The sequence below is a fragment of the Apodemus sylvaticus genome, chromosome 5, assembly GCF_947179515.1.
Source record: "Apodemus sylvaticus chromosome 5, mApoSyl1.1, whole genome shotgun sequence".
Classification (NCBI taxonomy): domain Eukaryota; kingdom Metazoa; phylum Chordata; class Mammalia; order Rodentia; family Muridae; genus Apodemus; species Apodemus sylvaticus.
In genome coordinates this window covers 138,878,366-138,904,686 of record NC_067476.1, presented here as the reverse complement: position 1 = coordinate 138,904,686, position 26,321 = coordinate 138,878,366, and the positions used below count along the sequence as shown (strand labels likewise).

At 50.6% G+C, this 26,321-nt stretch overlaps 1 protein-coding gene across 4 annotated transcripts in view; it reads left to right on the top strand.

Annotated features, from left to right (window-relative positions):
• The window catches only part of Nol4l (nucleolar protein 4 like), a 120,292-nt gene that overhangs the window by 53,134 nt on the left and 40,837 nt on the right, over positions 1-26,321 (top strand). For 3 of the 4 annotated variants that reach the window (XM_052183965.1, XM_052183966.1, XM_052183967.1), the window contains exon 4: positions 6,165-6,274. In XM_052183965.1, the coding sequence (XP_052039925.1) occupies positions 6,165-6,274 (110 nt within the window). Of the gene's footprint in view, positions 1-6,164; positions 6,335-26,321 lie in introns of those variants that run through there. The other variant, XM_052183970.1, reaches the window with a different exon arrangement.

Here is a 26,321-nt window from a genome sequence, read left to right as displayed (position 1 = left end):
GCTGCCCAGCAGGTGCACCAAACAGCTTCCAAGGTGCGACAGTCCCCAGAGCCCAGTGTTGCTGGTTCTGTTGATGAGAGCAGGCTCCTAGGCCAGGCTGAATGAGTGTGGACTCAGCTCTGTGCATGGGGTCAGGAAGGGTCCCTGCTCCAAGGACTGATAAGGCTTGAGAGGTCATCTCTGAGCTTGACCCAAGGCGCTAATATGGGAGAGTGACCCTAAGGGATGTTTGTCATACTGTTACTCATGGCCTGGCCCTGGCACTGGCTGCCTGGATCCTGCCCGCCTTAGTATGTTGGTCCCCTCCTATTTCGGCTCTAATTGTTTCCATAGCAACTGGAGGAGTCAGGCACAACAAAACTGCTGCCTGAAGGAAGAGGCAAGGCTGCTCTGGGGGACTGCAGACACCGGGCTCTCCTGCTGTTTGCTGTGGTGAGGAGGGTGCTCCTCCCCAGAGGCTGCAAGGTCCTCAGGCTGGGGACCTCTGTGCAGGCAGCCTCACAGCAATGTGCTTCCCCTCTCCTGGCTGCCTCCCTTAGGAGGGTCCTTCCCACCCTCAGCTCCAGGAAGAAGGAGAAGGGGGGTTGCTCACAGCCCAGAACTGAATAGAATATAAACCAGCCTGAGGACTGTTTTGAGCTTCTCTCCTAGTGCTTATCTAGACAGGAAAGAGGACAGGTGCCTGCCTATCCTCGTCCCAAGCAGCTGACCTTCCTACTGCAAAGAGGACTACAGGAAATCAGAGCACAGCCCACGGAAGAGTGGGCCCCAGGCCAGGGGGACCCGGGATGCAGCCGTGTCCCCTGCTGTGTGTCCCACAGCAGGTTAGGGAGCCTCTCTGAGAATCCCCTGCTCATAATAGCCATGAGTTGTCAGTACTGGCGCACAGCCAACGAAACTGAGCCCCAAAGAGGTGCCGGGTGAAACGACTCACCCAGGCTTCCCTCTCCCACCTCCCAAGAGACGGAAGCAGAACTGCCTTCGTCAGAAGAGTGGAAGGAATGTCTTCCTCTTGGGGCTGTGGCGATGCAGATACAGAAAAGGAACACATTCTGCAGGGCCCTGGAACTCTGTGGATACCTTGGGAACATGGGCCCCTTGTTAGATTATGATGCTCTGGCCTAGATAGCTCCCCCTTCTCCCTAGACTCTCAGCCAGAGGTTGCAAAGGTAAGATCAGAAGTGTCCAACCCCCACCCCGAGCAAAATGGCCGGGTCCATCCATATGCTAGATTTTAAAGGGAAAGATTGGTTTCTAGACTGCCAGTAGAGAACTCCTTTGCTTTATGGTCTGAGGCATCAGCCCCCAAATCCTTGCCAGTTTTGTCCTTGGTGGGAGCCCAAGGTCAGGTCTCTACCCATAGTGCTTCCTCAGGCTGCACCACTGTCTGCTAGCCCTCCCTTCCCTGTGGCCAGAGGTAGGCCTCTTATTCCTGTCCCAGAAAGGGAGGCAGGGAGGGGGACAGGGGACAGGATAGAGTCTGGGGCTGTTGGGAGACTGCCTTGCTTCCTGGCCTCATGCTGGAAAGAAAAGAAGGAAACAGAGTGGCCCCAGTGAACAGCTTGTCCCCAGTAGAGTGTGAGGCCCAGCAGACCCCAAACCCCCACTCTACACAAGGAACCTAAACAAAGCTGCAGAGAGTCTGGGAGTCCTTGCGTGCCAGAGCCTCTGCACCACAGCCTGTCCTACCAGACTCCTCAGACCGGCCTGGTTCCTGGGCAGAGGAACCTCTGAGGGTGCATTCCTGCTTTCTCCCTGTGACAGCATACTGTGACATGGTTGCAAACTGTGAGCTGGCAACAGGCAACACAGGTGGTGCTTGTGCTTCCTCTGGAGCAATTGAACTGTCATGTCAGACTAGTGTGCAGTTCCCAGGACCAAGCCTGTGGAGTCCTCCTTCCTGCACTTTCCAGACACGTTCCTGTCTACTGCTGGCTTCTGTCTTGCCTTGTTGACTGGCCTTTTCTCTTCCTGTAGACACACTCGCTGAGTGACTGTGGGAAATGCATAGCCTTTCTGTGTGGTGGTGTCCTGTCTGCACCCATTTCCTGGGTCTGTGGGTCTGTATGGAGACCTTAGGAAGTGCTCAGTTTTCTTGCCTGAGAAATCCTTTATACTCTTAGAAAAGCTTTCCTGAACTACTCCAAGGCCCTCTAATGGACTCCCATACAGCCCATCCCCCCTCCACCCTCCTTCTCCCACAGCCTCTTCTTCCTCTTCATGCAGCGAGCAGTAAAAAAAGACTCCGAATCCACCACTTCTGAGTGCAGGGCCCCTGGAGCCTGCCTGGCCCCTGACTGCCTTCCCTCAGCCTAGGCTTGGAGGTCCCTGCTTTGTTTCCTAGTCTGAACTCTACAAGGCTGGCTGGTCTTGTGGCTTCTCTGCCTCCCCGCATGTGGATATCCTCTAATAACCAACCATTATCTGGAAATTTCTGTCATCTCTGGACTGAGGAGTTGTTTAGATGAAAGGTTGTGAGACCGGACGGGCACCTGGAGAATGTGAAGGTCCTCCCCTTTGGAATCTGTGTTGATTGACAGGCGCCTTTGGTGTTCACGGTGGAGGCTGAGCTTGACTGGGCCTGTCTTATCCTAGGCAGAGCCTAGGTTGTTGATCCTTTCCTAAAGCCCCAGAGAATCACGCTGAGCACTTGAGTTGGTTTCCATTTTTCTTGGCAAGAAGGTGTTGAAACATTGTTAGGTGGCGCTTCCCCCGCCTCTCTTCCTAGAAGCCTGCTGGATCACTTAGCCTCCATGTCGTGATAGCTCTTAACTCTCCCTCTCCACAGTAACAGTGCCCAGTGCAGTGGCATCAGGCTGTTTGCAGTGGCCTGGGCATGACCACCACGTGTTGGCACAGAGGACCGCACTGTCCCGACTACCCAGGCAACCCCCTCACTGTGTTTACCCTTAGCTTGCCTGGCATGGCATGGCATCCTCCCTACACTGGGGCACCACTGGCTTTGCATCTGCGGTTGCTCTACTCAGCATATCCAGAGCTAATGGGGTTCCCCCAGCCCTTCTGCCATCCTCCTCACCATGGTAAGCCAGTTCTAACCTCCCATGCCAGATCCCTTCCTCCCTGGACATGTGCCCTGCCTACCTTGGCACTGCTGCCACAACAGGAGGTTCACTCTGGGAACTGAGGGACTGGGTTTTTCAAGGCCCACCAGCACAGGTGTTCCCCGATAGCTTTGTTGGCCTGTTTCTCTGCCACAGGCATCTTGTCCCCTACTTTCGGAGCACTCCTGGCTCTTCTGAGGCCCCAGAAGCATCTTCTGCTCTGCAGAGATGCTGGGGAGCACAGACTAGGGGAGACCCTTTCCTTCTACCTCCAGATTTCCATCCTAGACACTGTTCTTTGGGGTTTTCCTCCTAAGCTAAACTGTCATCTGCTTCATTAATGCCTTTTTTTTAAAAGATTTATTTATTTATGTATATGAGTCTTCTATTTGCATGTATGCCTGCATGACAGAAGAGGGCTTCAGATCTCATTATGGATGGTTGTGAGCCACCATGTGGTTGCTGGGAATTGAACTCAGGACCTCTGGAAGCGCAGTCAGTGCTCTTAGCCACTGAGCCATCTCTCCAGCCCCATTAATGCTTTTTTATAAGCATCCCTGGCATTCAGGTATGATGTGAGATACATTAGGGCATCTTGCCTGTGTGGACGGCCAAGAACAGAGAGCCCCAGTATGGCCAGGGCCATTGGAGAGTGGGTGGCCTTTTGCAGCTTCCATATTGTTTAGCAACTTCATGCCAGATAACCCCACCCTTTGAGGAAATTAAAGTGAATTCACACTTCTCCGCCAGAAACACCAGGATTTGGAGACAGGAACGCGGCTTCTGTCTGTAACCGCACCTCAGTGTCCCTGGAACCATTGATCTAATGTGTTGCCTCCAACCCAGTCAATCTTGGTAGAAAGAGGCTTAAAGCTCCCTGGGGCTAAGGAAGTCAAGTTTAGGTTGATGGTAGTCTATTGAAGAAAAGGGGAACAGGAGCCAGCTCCATTTTCCTACACACCAGGCCCATGTGCTCAGGATTCCCTACTCCAGAAAATCTCGGTAGAAAATAAGGAGCGGCCCTCCCCACTGCCAGCACAGCAAGCACTCACGTTTGGTGTAATGTCAGGGGTCTGAACTCAGGGTGAAGCAAAGCCTGGGCACTGAGGCGGCACGCTAGAGGCAAGCACTGACAATGCCGCACTCTGCGTTGGTTTGGTTGCGTAAGTGGGCTGGCACGGATTCTGAGTCAGAATCATCAATATGGACTTAGACTCACAGGTGACCAGCAAACAGTTTAGTTATAATTTATTTGTATGTAAGTAAGACTTGAGAGCTTTAGAAGGAAAAGAGTAAGCCTCTTCCCTCTCACCTGTTTTAGGGTCTGCTGCCCTTGGAGTATATGTTTCTATAAGTTATCCAAATCCATTAAAATACATTTATCACCCTAAAAAAGGCATACAGAAAAAAATTTAAAAAATTAAAAAAATTTTAAAAATTAAAAAAAAAAAAAGGCATACAGAAGTCTTGGACCCAGTCTGGTCTAGGACCAGTCTCTTCCAGACTGTTCCTGCCCTGGCTACATAGGAAAGCCCCCTCCTGGGCTGACTTTGCCCCTAGCCCGTGTTTCTGAGGCTTTTTCTCCTCTTCTCACTCAGGTCAAAGATGAATTGTTTTAGTAGTGTCCACTGAACCATCTCAGACTTCTTGTGTTCACACCTCTAGACAGTCACACAAGTGTCTGTCTGTCTGTCCTGAGGCCTTGTCATGTGGCACAGCGTTGGGTGCAGGGGCCTCTTTGGTTTAGGTGCTGGCTCTAAGGGTCAGTGGAGAAAATCACCTGTGCATCTCGGCCCTGTCACTTGCCCCTCCTGCCACTTGTGTCTGGGCTGTGGTGGAGACAGGGGTCGGCGGGCTTTGCCCATCTCCCAGTTGCTCTCATTTTACCCAATTCAGATTCTAACCCCTTAGTGAAATGGAGATCTGAGGCCTCGTGGACAGGAGGAACCCAGAGAATAGGCAACCAGGATGGCGGCCTGGGCACCTTGGGCAGAGATTCAGGAGTCATCTTTACTTTCTGAACCAGAAATCCCATCTCTTAGCATAGTTCTGTGATGGAAAAGATGAGAATATAGACCAGTACCTATTGCCAGAGCTGCTCCCTGCAGTGTTGCCTATGCTAGCCTATAACCCAACCAACCGGGAGGATACGGCTTAGGCAAATTATGGGGAAGACTCATAGCAAAACGTTTAGGGGAAAAAAAAATACTTCTAAGTGCTCAGGAGGCTGAGGCAGGAAGGTCGTGAGTTCAAGGTCAGCCTGGGCTATATACAAAGCAACACCCTGTCTCAAATAGCTTAATTAAAATAAATGCATTTTTGAGAGGAAAAAGAACTGTAATTCTCTGTGTACATTATGATACCAAGTATGCAAAGAAAAGTCACAAGGAAAAATAAACAGAAGCATATGCTAGGCTGCTTGGTGCAATTACGCTTTTAAATTTTCTTCTTCACATCTTTCTGCACACTGCAGATTTTCTACAAAAAGAATACACATAGCTTTGATCCTCAGGACAGCAGAGCAATAAGCAGGAGAAAGAATCCTCCTCTGCATGCAATTATGGAAGCACCAGGGTTTGGGAGGGCGGAGGGTACTGGGGACCTGGCTCAGATCTGTGAGCCATCTGGTCCCAGAGTGTACTCTGGTGGGGGGGGACACTGTGGGGCCAAGGCTGGAGTGGGACAGGCAGAGGCAGGTGTTCACCAGGAAGAGCAGACTCTGGCTAGGCCAGAGTTGGAAACTTAATGCCTTCAAGGTCCTGGCAGGTGCCCTGGCAAAACACACATGTCCTGCTTGTAAGAAGTACCTGCTATAGGGCCACAGGGTTGTCACAGAAACCCTGTGTGACAGACCTTTCATTACTTTTGCAAAAGCAAAGCCTCACTTTCTTTCTTTTCTTTTCTTTTCTTTTTCTTTTTTTTTTTTTTTTACAACTGGCACCTAACTGGCAAGCATTTTCAGCACTGTGTGTGCACACCACACAGGTAGCCAGGTGACCCGTGAGTGGCCTCTAGCCCTCTGCTTCACAGAGGTAGCCCCCACTCCCAGCCCACCCCCACTCGGGCACAGACTGAACGGGGTTTCCTTTTGTTTCCCTGCAGAGAATGAGCCTCCCTCCCCTCTGGTGTCTGGCATTATTGATTACAACATGCCCCTCACCTCCACCTACTTGAAGCAGATGAAGCTGCGAGTGATGAACTCTCAGGAGCAGGTAAGGTGCCTGCTCTCTCCCTCAGAACCCAGGAGCCCGACCTTGCCTGGCTGTGGCTGAGACTTTCCAGGACTTGGGGCCCACAGCAGCCCATGTAAACAGGAGGAACAAAAAAGGGGGGAAAGGGGGGAGAAAGAAGAAGACTGTTCTGATCTGTGGTCACCTGGCCCCACAGCCAGCAGAGAAGGAGGAGCACGCTCCCATGCTCCTCCTGGGACTATCTTCTGAGACCTGGGACCTCAGCCTTGCCGGCTCTCCAAGGACCAGAGCCGCAGACCTTGACTCTCAGGCTCTCCCCTCTGTCTGTCCACCCCCCACCTCCCGTACCCCCCCATCCCCCACTGGCTGCTTGCCGGTGGCCTCTGTCATTCTTGGGTCCTAGAAAGGCCAGGAAGATGGGCCTTGGAGGTTAACCCAGGCTAGATAAGGCCTTGGGGCTCCCTGGTTGTCCAGGACTCCCAGATGAGGTTTGCCAAGGGCTGTCAGACACCATAAAAACAAGCTCTGAAAAGTCCCCACACATTCTACTCACTGACCTCCTGCAAAGCCAATAGCTGCCTTTCAAAGGAAATCTGGGTGAGCACTGTCCTCTCCCTCTGCTGCAACCAAAACCAGGGCACTTCTTCCTCACTTCGTCTCGCGTGCCCCACCTCTGCACATCAAGTCCCCAGGGCTTAACTAAGGGAAGGGGCACTTGTTCCCACATGGAATCCAGGTCAGAACTCTGTTTATGCTGTCTGGCACCGCAAGCCTCCTTGACAGTGTGAACATGTGGGGATGGGGGAGGGCTTGTGGCTGGGCCTGGATGTGGCGGGTGGGTCTGTGCAGCAGCTGGGCCTGCGCTACCCACGTTGAGCATTCTGGCTGTTTGGCTTCAACTGCAGAGCTCCACCCCACCCCCACCCCGCACCCCCAATCCCACTTCTTGAGGCTTAAGGAAGGAAGCCAGCTTTTTTTTATTTTATTTTTTTTTTTTTTTTTGGAGGCCACCTCTTATGTCTGTTCCCCTCTCACCCAACAGTAACTGTCCTGGGACGGTTGCCCTGGAAGGCAGTGTGCTAGGTGGGAGGCGGGGCACTGCACGGTTTCTGCTGTGGGGTAGCAGGCTCAGGGTGTCATTGTTAGTACTTAGGAAATCTCAGTGCCACCGTGCAGATCTCTGATGACTACCGAGGAGGAGGAGGAGGAGGAGGAGGAGGAGGAGGAGGAGGAGGAGGAGGAGGAGGAGGAGGAGGGGGAGGAGGAGGCATGGCTTTTGCTTCCCTCTAACAGTCCACAGTGCCACTGCTCACATAAACCACACAGACAGCGGAGAGCAGTGCCACATGGCCTCTTCTCTCCTGGGACAGGCAGCTGGATATGGGTCACTGCTGGGGCCGACGTGGTCAGTGCGGTGTGCAGATGTGGCCTCTCTTCTGTGAATCCTGTCAGGTTTTGTTTGCTTTTAAAATCGTAACTGTAGTTTCCCTTGCGTTGGTAGAAGGTGGCGGTGGTGAGAGGGGTGAACAAGGCAGGACTTGAGCCTGCTCTAGTGCCGGGCAGACCGCAGCTTTCCTGGGGTATCTCACCTGTGGGAGACAGACCCGGGCCCAGCAGGTAGCTGTAGCCATTGAGGAAGTGGCAGTTGGACACAGTGGTACTGTTGGGAGGGGTTTGTCCTCCAGGATACGTGGTGGTGAATGGGTACTTGGTGTTCATTGGAGGTCTGGGGCAGCACGGAAGGCTCACCACAGGAAAGAATGCCACCGTTTATGCTAGATATGTAAAAAAAAGAAAATTTCCAAACTGCAGGGGCAAATGTATGCAAAGGCCCCATGGTCAGGGAAGGACAGAGCCTGCACAAGACTCTAACAGAGGCTAGAACAGAATGCAGGAAAGAAAGGGGTCAACTCTCAGCCACTCACAGCACTGGGCGAGGGTCTGGCAAAGCAGAGCCCATATCCTGGCCAGACTCAAGCTACTCCCACAACAAGACTGCAGGAGTCATTGTCTCCAAGTCTCAGGGAGTCTGCCTGCAGCTGGGTCTGGGAGTGGGGACACTCAGAGTAGCACTTCCCCTGTGTGTGTGTGTGGGGGGGGGGGGGGATGAAAGGACAAAGCCTTCTTGGGCACTGGCAGGTGAAGCAATAGCAATGCCCCATCTTTCCTTGGGCCTCCCACCTGTCAATCTCCAGCCCCCTATGATCAGCAAGGAACTTCAAGGCCTTGGTCTCCATTGTCCCTGCTTTACAGCTGGCACAGAGGAAAACAAGCAGTCCCTGCTGCGATTGTTTATCTCCAGCAGCAAAGAAGGGGCCAAGGACCAGAGTCCTTGATGCTCCTGCTTGAGTTGAAACTAAAAATATGAATCCTTGCATTAGTAACCTGTTCCTCACACAGTGAGGGCAGACGGGGTGGGTCCTCAAGGCAAGTGGAGGGCTATGTGGCCCGAGTTTTGCCTGTCCCATCCCACATCCCAAGACCCTTGCTCTGACGGAGGCCAGTGGCTGGCACCTGTAATATTTGCAAGCTGCTAGTGTGAGCTATGAGGAAAGCAAAAGCGAAAGTCTCCACGGCCTGGGGGCAGGACAGATAATGTCAGTATAATCACAGACTTGGGAGGAGCAACAGCCCAATCATACCCTTTGGGGATTTCCACCATTGCACCAGGGAGGCAGGGCGTATTATATTGTAGCATGTGAATCTCCTCTACCTTGTTCTGATCACACAGTGAAAGCGGGTGGGGTTTTCTTGCAGCTGGCCAGTGTTTGACCCAAGTTAATATGCCGGGAACTTAGTCCTTCACTGTATCGATACTAGGAAATATGGAAACCTGGCACCTGGCACCCACATCCTGCACCCCTCAATACACACACACACACACACACACACACAAGAAAACTCCAGGGCTGGAGAGATGACTCAGCAGTTAAGAGCACCAAAATGCTGTTCCAGAGGTCCTGAGTTCAATTCCCAGCAACAACATGGTGGCTCACAACCATCTGTAATGGGATCTGATGCCCTCTTCTGGTGTCTGAAGAAAGTAATGGCATACTCATATACATAAAATAAATAAATAAGGCTGGAGCGAGCAGTGCTGGAACAGGGTGGGGGGGGGGGTTGGGAAGAAAAAGAAAACTCCAGTAGTAATAGTCACACAAAGGAAGGATCTTCTTCTTGAGGTCTGATTCAGTGCAGCAAATATTGTTAGTTTCCTCAATTCACAAGATGGTCTGGGTTAAGTGCCATTCTCTACAGGGGCCACCTCCAGGAGCTGTCTGTCATCAGAGTGGCTACAAGGAGCTGAAAACTTGGGGTATAGTGTCAGAAAAGGTTTTATTTCCTGCCAGGTGATATGGCCCATGCCTTTAATCTTGGCACTTGGAAGAGGCAGAAAGATCTCAAGTTCAAAGCCAACCTGAGCTCAAAAACACAAAGTAAGAGGGTTCTGTTTCTAGAGATGCAGGATTGAAGCCACACTGGTGTAGAGTTGATAAATTCATCTTCTTAGAGGAGGGAGGCTATGGAGACGTGGCACGCAGAGAGGGAACAGCTGAGAGCCTTCCGGGAGAAGGTTGCATCCCAGACAAGGTGCACAGAGTCACCCATTGACTGCCTTTCGCCTTTTCTTGTGTTATTGTTTTTTCATTCTTTTCTAATTAAATATCACAGGTACTGTTAGAAGGAAGGAAGGGAGGGAGGAAGAAGGAAGGAGAGAGAGAAGGGGGGAGGACAGTGACAAAGATCCATCAATCCCACCCCACCCTTTCCACTTCTGCCCATTCCATGAGCACCTTGCTGGCTTTGCATCCCACCCTCCAAACCGCCTCCCACACCAACCCGCCACACCCACCTCCCATATCATGCCCCACCCTCCACCTCCCATATCATGCCCCACCCCCCACCTTCCATACCACACCTCCCTTTGTTTCACTTCTCTACTGCTGATTCCCCTGTCCTGAGTCTTTACCTCTGGATGGGGAAGTCCCTACTTGTTCTGTACCCTACTTGAAGTGGGTACAGCTTTTTCTGCCATCCACTCATTTGCATATTCACACATATATTATCCAACCCTCCACTCATCTGTCCTCTGTTGTTCTGTGATCTAGGCACTGGTACAGATGCTAAGGAGGTGGCCTGGCCTGTGCCTTGTGGTACCACAACTCTGTGAAAGACAAGGAAAACCCAAGGCAATTATCTGGGGCCTGCAGGGAATCTTGCGTGAGTGCTCGTGGGCCCTCACACAGAGGGACTGTCGTCTGCTGTGTCATATGTGGACTCTTTGTCCAAAGAACTTGCATAGCACTCTTGTGCTACACATTTGATGGTCACAGTCACTGGGGCTGGAGAGATGGCTCAGTGCTTAATAGCACTGGCTGCTCTTCCAGAGCTCCTAAGTTCAAATCCCAGCAACTACATGGTGGCTCACAACCATCTGTAATAGGATCCGATGTTCTCTTCTGGTGTGTCTGAGGACAGTGATGGTGTACTCACATAGGTAAAACAAATAAACTTAAAAAAAAAAAAGGCTGGGCGGTGGTGGCGCTCGCCTGTAATCCCAGCACTCTGGGAGGCAAAGGCAGGTGAATTTCTGAGTTCGAGGCCAGCCTGGTCTACAGAGTGAGTTCCAGGACAGCCAGGGCTATACAGAGAAACCCTGTCTTGAAAAAACCAAATCCAAAAAACAAAAAAAACAAAAAAACAAAACAAAACAAAACAAAAGACCACAGTAACTAAACTAATTAGAACCCCATGTCCTTTCTGTCCCCAAACCTGTTTGAGGCACACTGCCTAGGCAGGGGTGTTTGGATGGAAAGCAGAGAGAACCTGCTTTGAACTCGGGTCAAGGGCTGGGTTTGGCTCGGAGGCTGAGAGCTGCCTTAAGGGAAATTAGGGAACAGTATTTGGAAGCTAGCGAGGTGTGGGCTCCCATGTATACCATGTCTGGCTTGTGACTGCAGCAGTGTCCACAAGAAGTCCCCGTTGTCCCGATTGCTCTTGAGATGCATGTTTAAAGAGAGATCCTACCATGGAAGCCACACGGTGAAGCGGGGCCATCTTGCCCCTTCCCTGTGTTGTGCCCTACCGCCCCCCAGATATTCTGTCCAGAGGGAAAACAGCCCGTGGCCTGCTTCTCCTCTCTCTGCTGATGTCTCTAGTGCTTTACTGTTCTCAGAGCACTGAGAAGTAGTGCAGTTAGAACTAGCTTGCCTCAAGTCACCTGTGCCTGAGTTCTCTGAGTCTTCTTACCTGAAACCTGCAGGCCCACTCGGGGTCGTCAGATGGTTTCCTTCCTTCCCTGCAGAGCAAACAGCTGGCTGTGTTCTCAGTCAGGACAGAGCGCACCCCCACTTCAACCTGGGTTTAGGTTTTCAGCACCTAGAACTATGGGGCTTTGGCCAAGGCATTCCACTTCTCTGCCCTCCAGTTACTTGAAGGTCAAAGGAACACACCTTTTAAATTGTGTGTCTGTGTGTCTGTATGTGGGTATGTGCACATGTGTGCTGGTACCTGAGAGGCCAGAGATATGGGCCCCTTGGAGTTGGAGTTGTAAGTGGTTGTAAGCCACCAGCTGGGAACTTGAGTTTGTTCTTGACTACCAAGCTCTCTCTAGCTCCTTCTTTTTATTTATATTTCTTTTGTCGATTTTGTATGTGTAGACAGGGAGCGTCATGTGCCACAGCAGGAGTGTGGAGGCCAGAGGACACTTTCAGAGCGTGGTTCGTGGTTCTCTGCTTCTACCATGTGGCTCCTGGGATTGAACTGAGACCGTCAGGCTTGGCAGTGGCTACCTTTCTCTGCTGAATCATCTCACTGTCCCCACATGGTGTGAGGCACAGCAGGCACTGGGCTGGGCACATTAGAAGCACTTTCCAAAGCTATTGATTTCTTATTTCCTATTTGCAGTACTGGGGATGGAATCTAGGGACTCACACACACTAAGCAAGATCTTTATCACTTTATCCCCATCTCCCCACCCCCTCCATACCCCTCAGCCACCACATTCACTTAAAAGGTAAACCAAAACTAAGGTAAGAGCGGGGCTGTAGCTCGGATAGCAGCTAATGGAGTGCTTGCCCAGAAAGCACGAAGCCCTGGGCTCAGTCCTCAGTGCCACAACAACGAGGCACAGTGGCCTGTGCCTGCAGTCTCAGCGCGGGGAAGAGGCTCTCACGTTCAGGGTCATCACCAGCTGTGTGGTAAGTTTGAAGCCAGCTGGTCCTTTGCTCAGAAGAACCCAAGAAAATGGAGAACAAAGCTAACAAAAAGAGGAGAAGCATAGGCTGTGGCATGCACTTGTCACATTGAAACTATTTGTGTGTTAAGTGGCCTGAACATAATCATAGCATGTTGACAAACAACCATTACCAGCCATCTATTCTTGTGTGTGTGTGTGTGTGTGTGTGAGAGAGAGAGAGAGAGAGAGAGAGAGAGAGAGAGTAGAGGGTGGTGGTGGTGGGGAAGAAGCCTTCAGATAACCTCAGATGCTATTATTCCTCAGGTGTCATACCGCCGCCACCACCTTTTTTTTTTTTTTAAGACAAGGTCTCTCATTGGCCTGAAGTGGCCACATAAGCTAGGCTGGCTAACCAGAGCGCCCACCCTGTCTCTGCCTGTCTGCTACTGCGGTTGTAAACTCGCACCAGCACATCCAGCTGTGGCGAGCACTTCACTGCCTGAGCCACCTCCCCAGCCCCGAGTCAGAGTGTTTTCATCACTTCTAACAAAGCTCTGCTCATGAAGGAGCCGTGCAGGGTCTCTCCAGCTCTGGAAAGGCCTTGTTCTGCTCTGTTTGTCTGACTCTGGCTCCTGCGGGTCCTGCGTAGGTGGCTTGTACTGCCCTGCCTAGCCGCTTTGGCTTATTATCGTGTCTTCAAGTCAAAGGCTGTGTCAGAACTTCATCCTTTGACAGCTGAGAAAATCTCTTTGTATGGGACTGTTATTTCCTTCATTCATCCATCCATGGATGGATATTTCAACTGCTGGTGTACAGCACATCATTCATTTAAAATTTATTTACTTATTATTAGACTGGGGTGTGTGTGTGTGTGTGTGTGTGTGTGTGTGTGTGTGTGTGGTGTGTACACATGCGCGCCTGCCTGCCTGCCTGCCTGCCTGTTTGTATGTGCACCATGTGTAGCTAGTGCCCACAAGAGGGCATCAGATCCCCAGAAACTAGAGTTAGGTGCTGGAGTCAAATCCAGGTCTGCTGCAGGAGCAGCAAGTGCTCTTAACTGCTCAGTTCCCTCTCCAGCCACACAAACACATCACTTTTTAATTATCCTTTGAAGCAGAGAGGCATACAAGCAAGAGAATGTCCCTTTTCTCTGAGCCCTTCTTCCTCTTTCTTGTCTGATAAACTTTTTCAACCTCCTCTTTGATCAGAATAACCAAAGAAAATGGCAGACGCAAAGGTCCTGGGTCACAATGAGTTAAACTGTGCCTGGTTCCTAGGTGTTGCTTTGGGAAGAGAGGGTTAGAAACTTCTCCTTTTGTCTCCACAGGTCAGGCCACATGAGCGTTTGGGAGGATTAGCAAAATGGGAAAGTGTTCATGTCTCCTGTTCCAACTCACTGTGTGTGGACTTGGGTATTCTTTTTATTATGATTGATTGATTGATTGATGTGTATGAGTGCCTGCCCGCTTGTATGTCTGTGTACTCCCCAGCTCCAGCATGCAGTATCCATGGAGACCAAAAGAGTTCCAGATCTTAACTGGAGTTAAGGATGGTTATAAGCTTCCCTGTGGGTGCTGGGAACCGAGCCCAGGCCCTCCCTCCGCAAGAGCAAGTGCTTTTAAGGGCTAAGCCATCTCTCAGAAGTGTGGGTGTGTCTCCTTAAGGAGCAATCTCTAGAGAGTAGAATTAGAACTTCTAAGTCAGTAGAGAAAATAAAAGAAACAGAAGTTTCTCAGCCTACCCAAGAGTGGGACAATGCAGGAATGAGAGGAGATACAGTAACTAGAAAGCAGGAGGACTGCAGCAGGAACTGGAGTTGTGTAGAGAGCTCACCTGGGGCCCACAAGGCCCTGGGCTGAGTACTTAGTACCCACATAAAATACCACCAACTCTAACAGGAACAGGCTAGAGCACCAGTGAATCACAATGCAACGTGTGGCTAACTTCCAGCACAGAGGCAAGGAGGCTCAGATGGGCATTTTTTTTTTAAAATAGAAAAATCTAACCACTTGGTATCTACATGATGTATTTATTAATGGTTCAGAGAAGAAATGAGAACTAGAGCAAGTGTGGGTGTTGCCGGTATGCTCAGCAAACAAACATTAATGGTGCCGTGTGCCTGGGTTGGAAGGCGACCGACCTTCCTGGGGATGTTCAGAGTTCTCCTTCGCAAGCCCTTGGGCGGGGAGGTCAGAATGCTGGGAACAGAGTCTTTGTGCTGTGGCACTCAGTCTGGCTTTGCCTTCCTTAGTCTCTGACCACATTTGGTTTTTATCGTCAATGTCTTAAAAATGCCAGTGTTTGCATCCGAGCAGTACAGTTGGACCTGGCGGCATCCGTGATGTGTGACACTGTGGCCAGGCCACTCCCTGTAAAAGTTAGGCCTGGTTCTTCCTCCCTGCCCCGTACTTCCAGAAATAAGACTCAGACTCAAAATATATTTACAGATACCTTGGCCATGTAACTAGACTCTTCTCTGACTAGGCCAAACTGAAAATAACCCATTTACTCTAACCTGCATTCTGCCTCATAGCTGGCTACCTACGCAGGCACCATGCTTCTGTCTCCTCACAGCTTCCTGGACAAATCTTTCTGTGCCTAGTTCTATCCCAGAATTCTTTCTGCCTCCTGGATGTCCCACCTTCTATTCTACCCTTCCCTATGGGCTATAGATATTTTAATTGGCAGGTGATGCATCCATATAATACACAAGATATTCTCTCTACAACTCTCACCCTCTTCCCTGGGCGCATTTGTGCAGGAGTGCGGGGTGGGGTGGGGGGCATGACCTTCATCCCCAGACTTGCTATTTTTGCTGGCTCCACCCCTGGTCTCCTAGAAAGAGACCTCTGTGGCTTCTGTCATGTAATGAAGCCCAGGGGGCTCAGCTTGCTGCCTCAGGAGGCCCAGAACACCAGTAGCCACATTTTCGATAGAATCTCCCGCCTCTGTAAATCTCTGGCTCTGGGGGAGGGGTTGAGCTGCAGTAAGAGAAACAAAAAGCAACTGAAATACTGTCCTTGGCCAGGCTGCTCCCTGGGCTTCTCCAGGCTAGAGTGCTCCTTGGAACATTTCCACTGTGGGGGAGGTGCTGACAGGGTCTGCCTGTGACCCCAGGGCAGCTTGCCCTCAGGAGTGCCCCCTCCCTCTCTGGAGGCCTTGTCTCTTTTCTTTGTTTTTGTTTATTTGTATTCATTTTTGCTTTTATCAGGAGGAATTTTTTTTAAGTCACATAGAAAGCCGTGAACCCTGTCTCAACCTGCTCACTTCGGTCTCTGTTCTCAGTGTAGACCACGGCCTCTTTTCTTTTCCAGTCTTCTCTGTTGTCTTCTGTTTCCTAATACCAAGTATTTGGTAGCACTTGATTGTTTGTTTTAGTGGCTGTTGTGGTTTTTAACTTTGGACTTTCCTTGTCTTGGTTACGAATTTCTCACTGTGTGAGTGAGGTCTGAAACCTTTATACTCTCTTGTAAGCACAGTCATGAGTTCTTCCTCAGTATACCCGTTCTCTGTTCAGATAAGTCACTATTATTCACTATTTACATCATTACTGTGTACATGGTATTTGTCGCTGGCCCAGTTGGCACGCCACGGTTGCACTTGCTTTCCTCAGATCGCCCCAGAGCTAACCGCTGTCTTTTCCTCATCCTTGGCCCTGTGTCTTTTGGTTTTTCCAGTACTGAGTGCATTTGTCATTTTTATTTTTATGGGCTTTTTCTTCTTTCTTTTTTCCTTCCCTCTTCCTTCCCTCCTCCTTCCTTCCTTCCCTCCTCCTTCCTTCCCCCATTCTTCCCCCTTTCTCATCTATATTTGAGTCTCAAAGAGGTCAACCACACCAGCCCTGTGTTTCCTTTGAGTACTTCCATGTTTCCATTCTTGTGATAGATTATGCTTAAGAGTTTTAGATTTACAGAAAAATTGAGATGAGAGGATCCCCACATGCCCCTCCACCCCCGCCAACAGTTTCAGCTGTTAGCAGAATGCTGCAGTGGTGGTGTCTCAGGAGCAGACGTTGATGTGATGTTAATTGAAGTCAGTGGTTACTTGAGGACTCCCCGAGTCCTTGCCAGGACTCCCCAGGATACATTATTACACGGAGCTGCTGTGTTTTAGGGCTCCCCTGGGCTGTGGCACTCTGGTAGATTTTCCTGGGCTGTGATGAGTGCTGGTCATGTGCTTTGTGGGATTTTGGATTTTCTCTGATCTTTCTCAATATAAACACTAATGTTTATGGTCATTCCAAGGAAGGACACAGACCCATCACATCATAGACAGCTCTGACTGTCAACATGATTTATGTCCTGTTGGCCTTGATGCACCTGGCTGAAGCAGCATCTAGGCTCTTTTCTCTAAGGCTGCCCTGTCTGCTCTTGAGGGGGGACAATGGCGGGGCTGCTGGAGCTGTGGCTTCCCATCAGTGTGCTTTCCTGTCCCTTCCTTGTGTCCTTCTGTATGGCCACGAGGCCGCTTACTCCTTCCTCTGCACACAGTGCCCCTCCCCTCTGTCAGTCTACTTCTTTTCAGGTTGGGCTCTGGGAGCACTTCCTGTTGGCTCTAGCAGCCTTTCCTCGGTTCCGTCTGGGTCTGCTTTCTTTGGTTGGTTGGGTTTGTACTCAGGCTTGATTTTTGGTTTGTCTTGACTCCCCGGGACTGCAGAATGTCGACTCATCTCCTCTTCCCTGCCCCAACTCCAGAACCAGCCATTTTTTCCAGGGAGCCTGCTTCCTCTTCTTGGAGAGTCATACTAAAAATAAATCTGAGGTATTAAGTGTGCTCGCTGCTGGGTGTCCTTCCTTTTAGACCTCCTAGGTGGACAGAGATAAACGTTTTAATTTTCATTTACAATTTTTTATTGCTTTCCTTATTTATTTTATGTGTGCATATGAGTATAGGTATATTTATGCAACAGTGTGTTGAAGGCCATGTGATTGCTTTTGGGGATCTGCCAGTTTTCTCCTTCCACGGAGGGTTCTGGGATTGAACCTAGGTCGTCAGACTTTGTGGCAGATGCCTTACCACCAAGCTATCTCACAGGCCCTTGTTTTCATTTTTTAATATTAGCTCTTCGTCCATTTAGAGCTTACCCTTAATATATTGTAATATATCAACCCCACTAAACCCCCTTGTCTCAGCATCTTGATTTAAATAACCTATTTAGGGACTGAGGGCTCAGCTCAGTTATAGAAAATTTGCTCAGCACATCTGAGGCCCCGGGTTCCATCCCCAGTACACAAGATGATGGTGATGATGATGATGATGGTGACAATGATGGCGGCAAGGAGGAGGAGGAGGAGGAGGAGGAGGAGGAGGAGGAGGAGGAGGAGGAGGAGGAGGAGGAGGAATCTGTTTTCCCCAGAGCCTTAAGACCATCTTTATACATCACCAGATTTCTATCCAGGTGGGTTGAATTTGTGTTCAGCCCACCGGCCTTGGCCTCTCCCTGCTCCGTGCTGTATTAAGTATTAAGGCTTTATAATCCTCAGAGGAATCCATTTTCTCTCTCTTGTTTGCTTTCCTCTTCAAAGTTTTACTAAATTAAAAAAAACTGATTTGTAAGGAGAGAATGCTTTTCTAGTGTATCTTCTCCTCGTTGGTTGGAGGCCCACCTGACTTGACCACATGGCAATTAAGCGATATGCTTGGCCGGCAATCCTGAGTGTGGCCGGCAGTCCTGAGTGTGGCCGGCAATCCTGAGTGTGGCCGGCAATCCTGAGTGTGGCCGGCAATCCTGAGTGTGGCCGGCAGTCCTGAGTGTGGCCGGCAATCCTGAGTGTGGCCGGCAATCCTGAGTGTGGCCGGCAGTCCTGAGTGTGGCCGGCAGTCCTGAGTGTGGCCGGCAATCCTGAGTGTGGCCGGCAGTCCTGAGTGTGGCCGGCAATCCTGAGTGTGGCCGGCAGTCCTGAGTGTGGCTGGCAATCCTGAGTGTGGCCGGCAATCCTGAGTGTGGCCGGCAATCCTGAGTGTGGCCGGCAATCCTGAGAGCTTGTGCACGCTCATCGTGTCTGTGGGGAAGTCAGGAAGGAGGCCAGGAGTTGCTGGCTGGGCCCCATAAGCGAAGAGAAGCTCTCTCTTCCCAGAGCTCTACCGTGAACTGGCCTGTAAGTGAACAAGCAGAGTCACTTAACAACTGCTGGAGTCTGGGGGTTGCAAACAAGCTGCTGGTGCTCCCACTGTCCTGGGGATGGGCTTGGCACAACTGGAATTTTTCTTTAAAAGGTTCATTTTGTTATATGTATGAGTGTTTGCCTGCATGTATGTGTATATGTACCATATATGTATGTGCAGTGCCTTCAGTACCAGAAGAGGGTATTGGATACCCAGAGATGGAACTACAGATGTTTGTGAGTGGTCACGTGGAGTGGTGTTTAGGTGCCCTGTGGGAGGAGAGAACACTCTTACCCACTGAGCCGGCCGTCTGCTTCCCAGCCCCACTACTGACATTCTTAACCTCAAGAGGAAGTGGCTTCTCAGAGCAAGACAGGAGAGGCTGGGAAGCTCATTGTTGAGTATGTTTGGGTGACAGTTATCATTTTCCTGATTAATATACTATGGAATATCTACATGTGTTTTTTAGAAATTTGTTGTGACTTCCAAATACCCTAAGAGAATGACTGTGCTTTTACTGGGACAGCTTGGGTTCACGGAGGCCTGGCCCCTTCCCTGCGGTGTCCCTGAAGCTATGCGGGGAAAGAAATAGAAAACAACCACATCCCTTTTCTTCCATGGGCTTGATATCCTGGGCCCAAAAGGGCTGCTGTCTCTGGCAGCTTCTCAAGTCCCTGTCTCTGTCCAGGCTATGAGGATTCCAAGGAGGCCCTTTTAACTTCATTAACCAGGAAAAATGTCTACAGTGCCTGTAATTTGCTAACGCAGGCACCATGACTGTGTGGGCCACGAACAGCAATCCTGAGTATGGGCCTAGCTTGTGCACGGCTCATCGTGTCTGTGGGGAAGCCAGGAAGGAGGCCAGGAGCTGCTGGCTGGGCCCCATAAGCGAAGGGAAGCTCCCTCTCCCCTCTGCTGTGAAGTGGCCTGTAAAACAGCCTGGAAGCTCAGCCCAGCTCTGTCCCTAAGGACAAGAGTGCCCCGGCAGGAAAGGAGGTGTCTTTCCTGGGCTGGGCCAGGAAGGAGCAGCTCAAATGGTCCAGATGGTCACTGAACTGAAGTCAACCTTGTGACCTACACTGAGACCCAATGGGAATTCGTGATCTTGTGTCTTGGGCCTGAGATTTACTTTATTGCACTGTTTTTGTGCCCTTGTTCTGGTGGGAGTAAACTCTTCATCCCATCTTTGGGGTATCTTTCCCTTTTACTGCTAGTAAGATATTTGGGGCATCAGGACTTTTCAGTCCCCAACTGGCTTTTGTCAACTTTTCTTGAAGGCAAGACCTTCCTGTCAGGGTACCTAAATGCAGGCACTGGACACAGTGACTGTGGCACTCACAGTCCTGTGAGTCATGTGCTCCTCTCCATGTGGGGCCCAGGCAGACCTGTCACCCCAGCCAAGAGGAACAAGGCTGTCTCCAAGCAATGAGTGGCAGCCTCGGGCTTTGTAACCAGACCTAGAGGATGCAGGAGGGGTTCAGCCGCCTCAGCAGCTGATGTCTGGAGATCAATTAGAGATAATGGCTCTGCGTGGACCTGGAGAAGCCATGGCCAAGCCTTTTCCTGGTTGTAACTGTGTTTACCTCATTAACAGGCTCACTCTCTTTTGAGGTTGGATTTGTGCTGGCTGCTTTGTTTAATGAAGAGGAGCCAGTGTAGACCCTCAGCAGACACACACACACACACACACACACACACACACAGTGACTCTGCTGCTGTTTTATGTGCTTCTGAGGATCTCTCTTCCTTGATTAACTCAGAAGTCATTTGTTGTAATAAGTGCTGGGAGCTGCTGGCACCAGGAATCAGGCAGGGAAGGGCACAGAGAGCCTGCACATCCTGGTACCACAGGCTCTGGAGATGATAAATACATCAGGAAGAAAAACCAAGAAAAGAACAAAACGAAAACCAGCCAACCGCCGGATGGTGGTGGCGCACGCCTGTAATCCCAGCACTCTGGGAGGCAGAGGCAGGCGGATTTCTGAGTTCGAGGCCAGCCTGTTCTAAAGAGTGAGTTCCAGGACAGCCGGGGCTATACAGAGAAACCCTGTCTCGAAGGAAAAAAAAAAAAAAAGCAAACTAAAACCAAACAAACAAACCAAACAAACAAACAAACAAAAAAAAAAAAACCAGGAAAAAGAGAGGTGTTTGGGCAGAGAGTTCAGATGGATAAGATTGTGTGCTTCTGGGAATGAAAACTCTGAGGAGGGAGCCAAGTCCTGATTGATGAGAACCAGCCAGTCCTCGGGGCTTTCCTGCAGAGACAGTGGGTACAAAGGCCCTCGGGTAGGACTGTGGGGGTGAGGGTAGGATTGAGTAGAGGAACAGCCTGCAAAGGTAACTTCTCACAGGGCTTGCCACCTGGGTGCTAGGTTTACCATGTGCCCCATTTGTGCAGACCAGGACATGTGACCAGCTGGAAGCAGTGAGAGCAACCAGGCAGCACCAGCTCTGAGGTGGCGACCTCACTTTCTGACTGTGGGTTCCCTGCTCTAGTACCAACAGCAGTGTTGGGCTGGGTCCTAGCACTTAGCAGAGTCTGGTTTTCACTGTGGAGTCCCTTTATAAGGCAAACAGGGGTGAAGGGCTATTGCTAGCTGGCATCAGACAGGAGTGTCAAGTCTGAGCGAGGCCCAGAGCCCACCCCCAACCTTTGTCTCCACCATTTTCTCCACACTCCTGGCTGTTCCCTAATAATAGGACCTGGAGAACCTTAAGGATGCAGTTACCACAACCCCCCACCCCCACCCCAAGAGCACAAGTTACCAACCCTACAGATCTCACCAGCCCGAGGTCATTTAAAATGACTGTAAGACTCTCCTGTTAAGGCACCGAAATTCAGGTGCTGAACACAGTGGCTGTGGCTCTCCCAGTGTTGTCCCAGGGCTAGAGCCTTGTTGAGGAGGCTTGCTGTTGTCCTCCCCACTGTATTTGCAAGTAAAGGGACTGTACACTTGTCTCCCCAACCCCACAAGACAAGACAGGCCGGAGGTGCCGGGCACTGAATGCTATCTATCTCACAGCAGTCCACACTCTATAGAGAAGGGACATGGGAACTCGCTGCCTGGCTGCCTGGCCCATCCCCAGACAGGAGCCTTGTATCTCAGTATCTTAGGAATTCTAACAGCCCGCATAGCAAAGTGTGAGGTGCCTTCATTCCTGAAGTGGGAGGACTGCGAGGCCTGCTGTCCAGGCTGCAGTCCGGGTCGGGGTCTGGACAATGCTGCTGGACTCTTCCCTGTGCTGTGACCACCATATCCCAGCGAAGGTGAGGGACAGTGGGCGGTGCAAGGCTGGCTCAGCCAACCAGAAGCTTCCCCAGCAGCCTGCCAAGTCATGCTCTTCCTCTTTAGCTATGTTGCTGCTTCTCCAAGCAGCAGGGAGGCTGCAAGAGCGACAACTCTGACATCTTATCCGGTCTACCTGGGGAAGAATGTACAGGTTCGAGATAAGCTGTATTCTGCAGTAGGACCTGCCATGGCTTCAGTGCCTTCACCAGAACTTGGCATTGCCTTTGGATGGTAAGATGATTCTGGTTAGGTCAGGAGAGAAGAGGGAAAGGAAATGGGGCAGCCAGACCCAAGGAGAGAGCAGAAACTCCAGAAGCCAGTTGCTTAGTGCACGAAAACTAAGATTCCGTTGCTGAGCACCAGGTGACTTGCATGAAATCATGTCAGTGAAAGGACGTCCCTGTCCCTGTACCTCGCACTGCTGTTTCCCAAGGTAGGGGAGAAGCAGAGAAAGGAAAACAGTCATCAGGGCAGGACAACCGGAAGCCCTCAGGGCCCAGTTACTGCCCTCCGTTTCACCAGACAGGCCCAGGTCTGCTCATCTATCATCATGCTGTGTGGGTCACACAGCAGGGGGCTTGATTCTGTCGGACTGTGACTGTCATCAGTGATTGACAACTCATACCTTTGTCACTAGTCTTCACTTAGCACCCCACAGACTTTTAGGCTCAGGAGTCCTCCTTTAGCAGGGCCTCCATGCATCCTAGAGACCCAAACCTTGCTCCAAACCCCAACCCCTAGCTTCCAGCTCCGGACTGCTTTCGCCTCAAGGCCTCTGTCCACCCACCAGCTTCTCCCCTGCTGGATGCCATCAGCTAATCTCCCGAAGCCTTCAGCCTTCCTGCGCATGCGGCACTTAAATGATCACCCCCACCTGAGGGAAGTCTGCGAGTGGCAGGAATTGGTTCCACGGTGCCCGGGATGGCTACAACATGGCGGCTGGCCTGGCTTGTTGACCTTTTCAGGTTTTCAATGCGTGCTCATTGCCCATAAGAACCCGTGTCACACGAAGATAGAGGAAACAGCTCATGTGGTCTTACACACTTCCCACCTCCTATAAGCAATATCTGGTCCCAGGAACAACATTGTCTATACCACAAAGACACTGCAGTGAAGGAGGCCACCAGCCTGACGTCTAATACCACCGACTGGACTTCGCCTGTTGCAGCACTGAAGCATGCGCTCCGGTGCGTGGGCTCGTGAACGTGTGAGCGTGATCACGTACACCGTCAGAAGTCAGGGCTTCCACAGGCCCCTGCGGTTCTCCTTCCTGGCTATGGTGACCACAGTCTGGCAGCTTTCTGATGGGGACTGCTAGGAATGGCCATGCTAGGAGCACTCTAGGGAGACAGGGTCTCGCTGTGTATCCCCTACTTCTCCCTGCCTCCTGAGCATTTCGACGGAAGGCTCAGCACCGTGCCCGGCTAGGGCCATCTGTCCATACAACTCACCAAAGTGGAAGGTCTATGCAGGGAGGTGGCCTTGACCTCGTGGTGGAGCCTCTCCCAAGGCGCCAGAAGAGGAGGGAGAAGCAGCCTGGGCACTCCACCCACTCCTCCGGAACCCCAGCCATGGGGCCCGTGGTCAGTACCAAGCCGAGCTCTGCTGGAGTGAGGGAGGGCCGTGGTGCCTGAGCAGGCCCGGGTAGACCCTGCTGTGTGACATGAGGTGAGGACTGCTGTCAGAGGGCCTGCCTCAGTCTCTGAGCTTGATGAAGAGACACGACGCAGAAAACTGTCATCCATTCCACATCACGTGACAGCACTGATGGAGCCGCCTGGGCACTCTTAAGGCCAGGCTTGGGGACAGTGGGCAGGGCTTTGTTGACTGTCTACATCTCCCTACCTTGCAACCCTTCTCCACCCTGTGTATCTGTCAGTCCAGCTCGCATGCCGCCTCAGCAGAGGCCTCCTGGGCACGTCACTTCCTGCCCTGCAGCCCCTTGACTGGCAAGCTCAGATAGGACACACCTTCTAGGAGCAGCATCTGATAATAAAGCCACATGGTCATCTGCCTGTCTCCCTCCCTGCTGGCCCGCAGGTACCCAGAGATAGACCTCTGCATTGCTTCCTCCCTGTTAACTGCACTGGCCATGGTGCCTGGCACAGGTTGGGGGCTCTGTACATGTTTGGGGAAGGAGCACAGACTTGAAAACACACAAGAACAGAGGCATGGAGGGTTGCTCATGGATGAAGAGAAGATGGTGGCTGTCACCACAGAGATCCCAGAAATGACCAAGGCCAAGGGCTGTGCAAGGCCTTGAACAGAACAAGAGATGGGAGCTATAGAAGGTTTCAGAGTAGGAGTGTGACATGACCAGAGAGGGCACCTGATGGCATTTTAACGCAAGGCCGTTGGGGGTTGGAGAGAAGGCTGTGTTTCAAGGCGCTTGTTCTTATAGAGGACCCAGGTTCAGTTCTCAGCAACCACTCAGTGGCTCACAACTACCCATAACTCCAGTTCTAAGGGCTTTTCCTTCTTCTGGCCTGCTTCAGGCACATATATACATGCAGACAAAATACTCATACACATTAAAAACAAAAAACAAAAAACCAGGCGGTGGTGGTGCACCCCTTTAGTCCCAGCACTTGGGAGGCAGAGGCAGGCGGATTTCTGAGTTCAAGGCCAGCCTGGTCTACAGGGCACTCTTGGAAAGGAGAGTAGTAGAGAGTAGTGGAAGACTAAGTGACCCGTGGTCATAGCTGTGGGAAGCACACATCTCCCCCAGTCAGGTTTACCCGCTGACTGGACTGCTGCCACTACACTTCAGCAAGGAGCCCAAGCCAGCCTGGAGATTGCAGCCAGCTAAATTGGCTACTGGGGAGAATAAATGAATGAACTGAGCCAGTCCTCTGCCTGTTCTACCCAGAGTTGTGAAAATGGAGACACCGTCCACCTCGGACTTTTCACCAGTTCAGAGAAGAGACACCTTTCAGAAGCCTTCTGCCCACCTCTCAGGACACTCTTCCCTTTCTCCATGCGGGTGCTGGACCCAGGGCATCTCCACATTCATCCCCCACTATGAGGCAGACAGAAGGTTTATGGGGGTTGAAGTCTGTGCCAGCCTCATCAGATATTAGTAGATCCCTTTTAAATATTTATTATTTTATGTGTGTGTAAGTGTGTGTGTGAATGTACCATGTATGTGTCTGGTGCCTGAGGAGGTAAGGAGGGCGGGAATTGGGTTTAGAGGTGATTGTGCACCACCACGTGCATGCTGAGAACCGTACCATGGCCTCTGTAAGAATAGGGCCATAGAACTGCCTCTAGGGTCTGAAGAGATATCTTAGAACAGTGAGGCAGATAGAGACAGATGACTAGAACAGAAAGGTATCATTTCCAACTGATGGGTAATGGTGAGATACTTGTTCATTTAGTGGTACTGAGGGTCATATCAAGGGCCCCATGCAACTAGACAAGCACTCTGTCTGAGTACTGCCTCTCACCTCTTAGCATGAGCAATTTAAGAAAGACAGTATTAGTTAATTATGGGAGTTCAGGCTTGTAATTCCAGCATTTGAAAGGCTGAAGCATAAGATAGCTATACATTTCAGGCCAGCCTGGGCTACATAGTATGGCCCTAGTCAAAAGTAAAAAACAAAACAAAACAAAACAAAAAAACCTAAGATAGTTTTATTAAAGGGCTGAGACTATAGCTCATGTTCTTATTGTCTTCATGAAGTACTAGATATGATCCTTAACTGGAGATAGACAGACAAAAGAAGAGAGGAAAGGAGGAAGTCTAGGCATGAAGGCCAATGGTAATCTAGGTTCAACAGGGTGAGGCAAGGATCAAAAGTTCAAGGCCAGCCACTCTATGTGGTGAGTCTCTGGGGAGGTAGTAGGTGGGTGAACATGAACCAGACCATTGAAAAAAATCATTAGACCACTTAGAAAATTTGGGTTGAGCTTTTACAGCTCAGTTGGTTAAGTACATGCTCATACCTTTAATCCCAGCACTTGGGAGGCAGAGGCAGGAGGATCTCTGAGTTTGAGGTCATCCTGGTTTAAACAGGGAGTTCCAGGACAGTCAGGGCTACACAGAGAAACCCTGTCTCAAAACAAAACAAAACGAAAAAACAAGAAAAGAGCATACACACACACACACACCCAAAGCCCAGGTAGGCATGGCAGCACTCTGATCTCAGCACTCAGGAAGTAAAGGCAGGAGGATGCAAAGTTTAGCGTTATCCTTACAGCTAAATAGTGAGTTCAAGGCCAGTCTGAAATATGAGACCCTAACTCAAAAAAAAAAAAAAAAAGGCAGACAGAAACTGAACCTCTGAGTAACTGTGTAGAGATAAGTTTAAAATAGAGACTTAATGCTGCAGAGACATAAATGTTCCAAAAGAGAATTCAGATGTATTGTAACAAAACCACTGAATATATGGGAATAAAAACCTTCACCTCCAAAGCTTTGAAGAGAAAAACCAGCTAAACCTGATATGATTGTAAAATTTCCTTATGCCAAAACAACAACAAATAGAAAAACAAT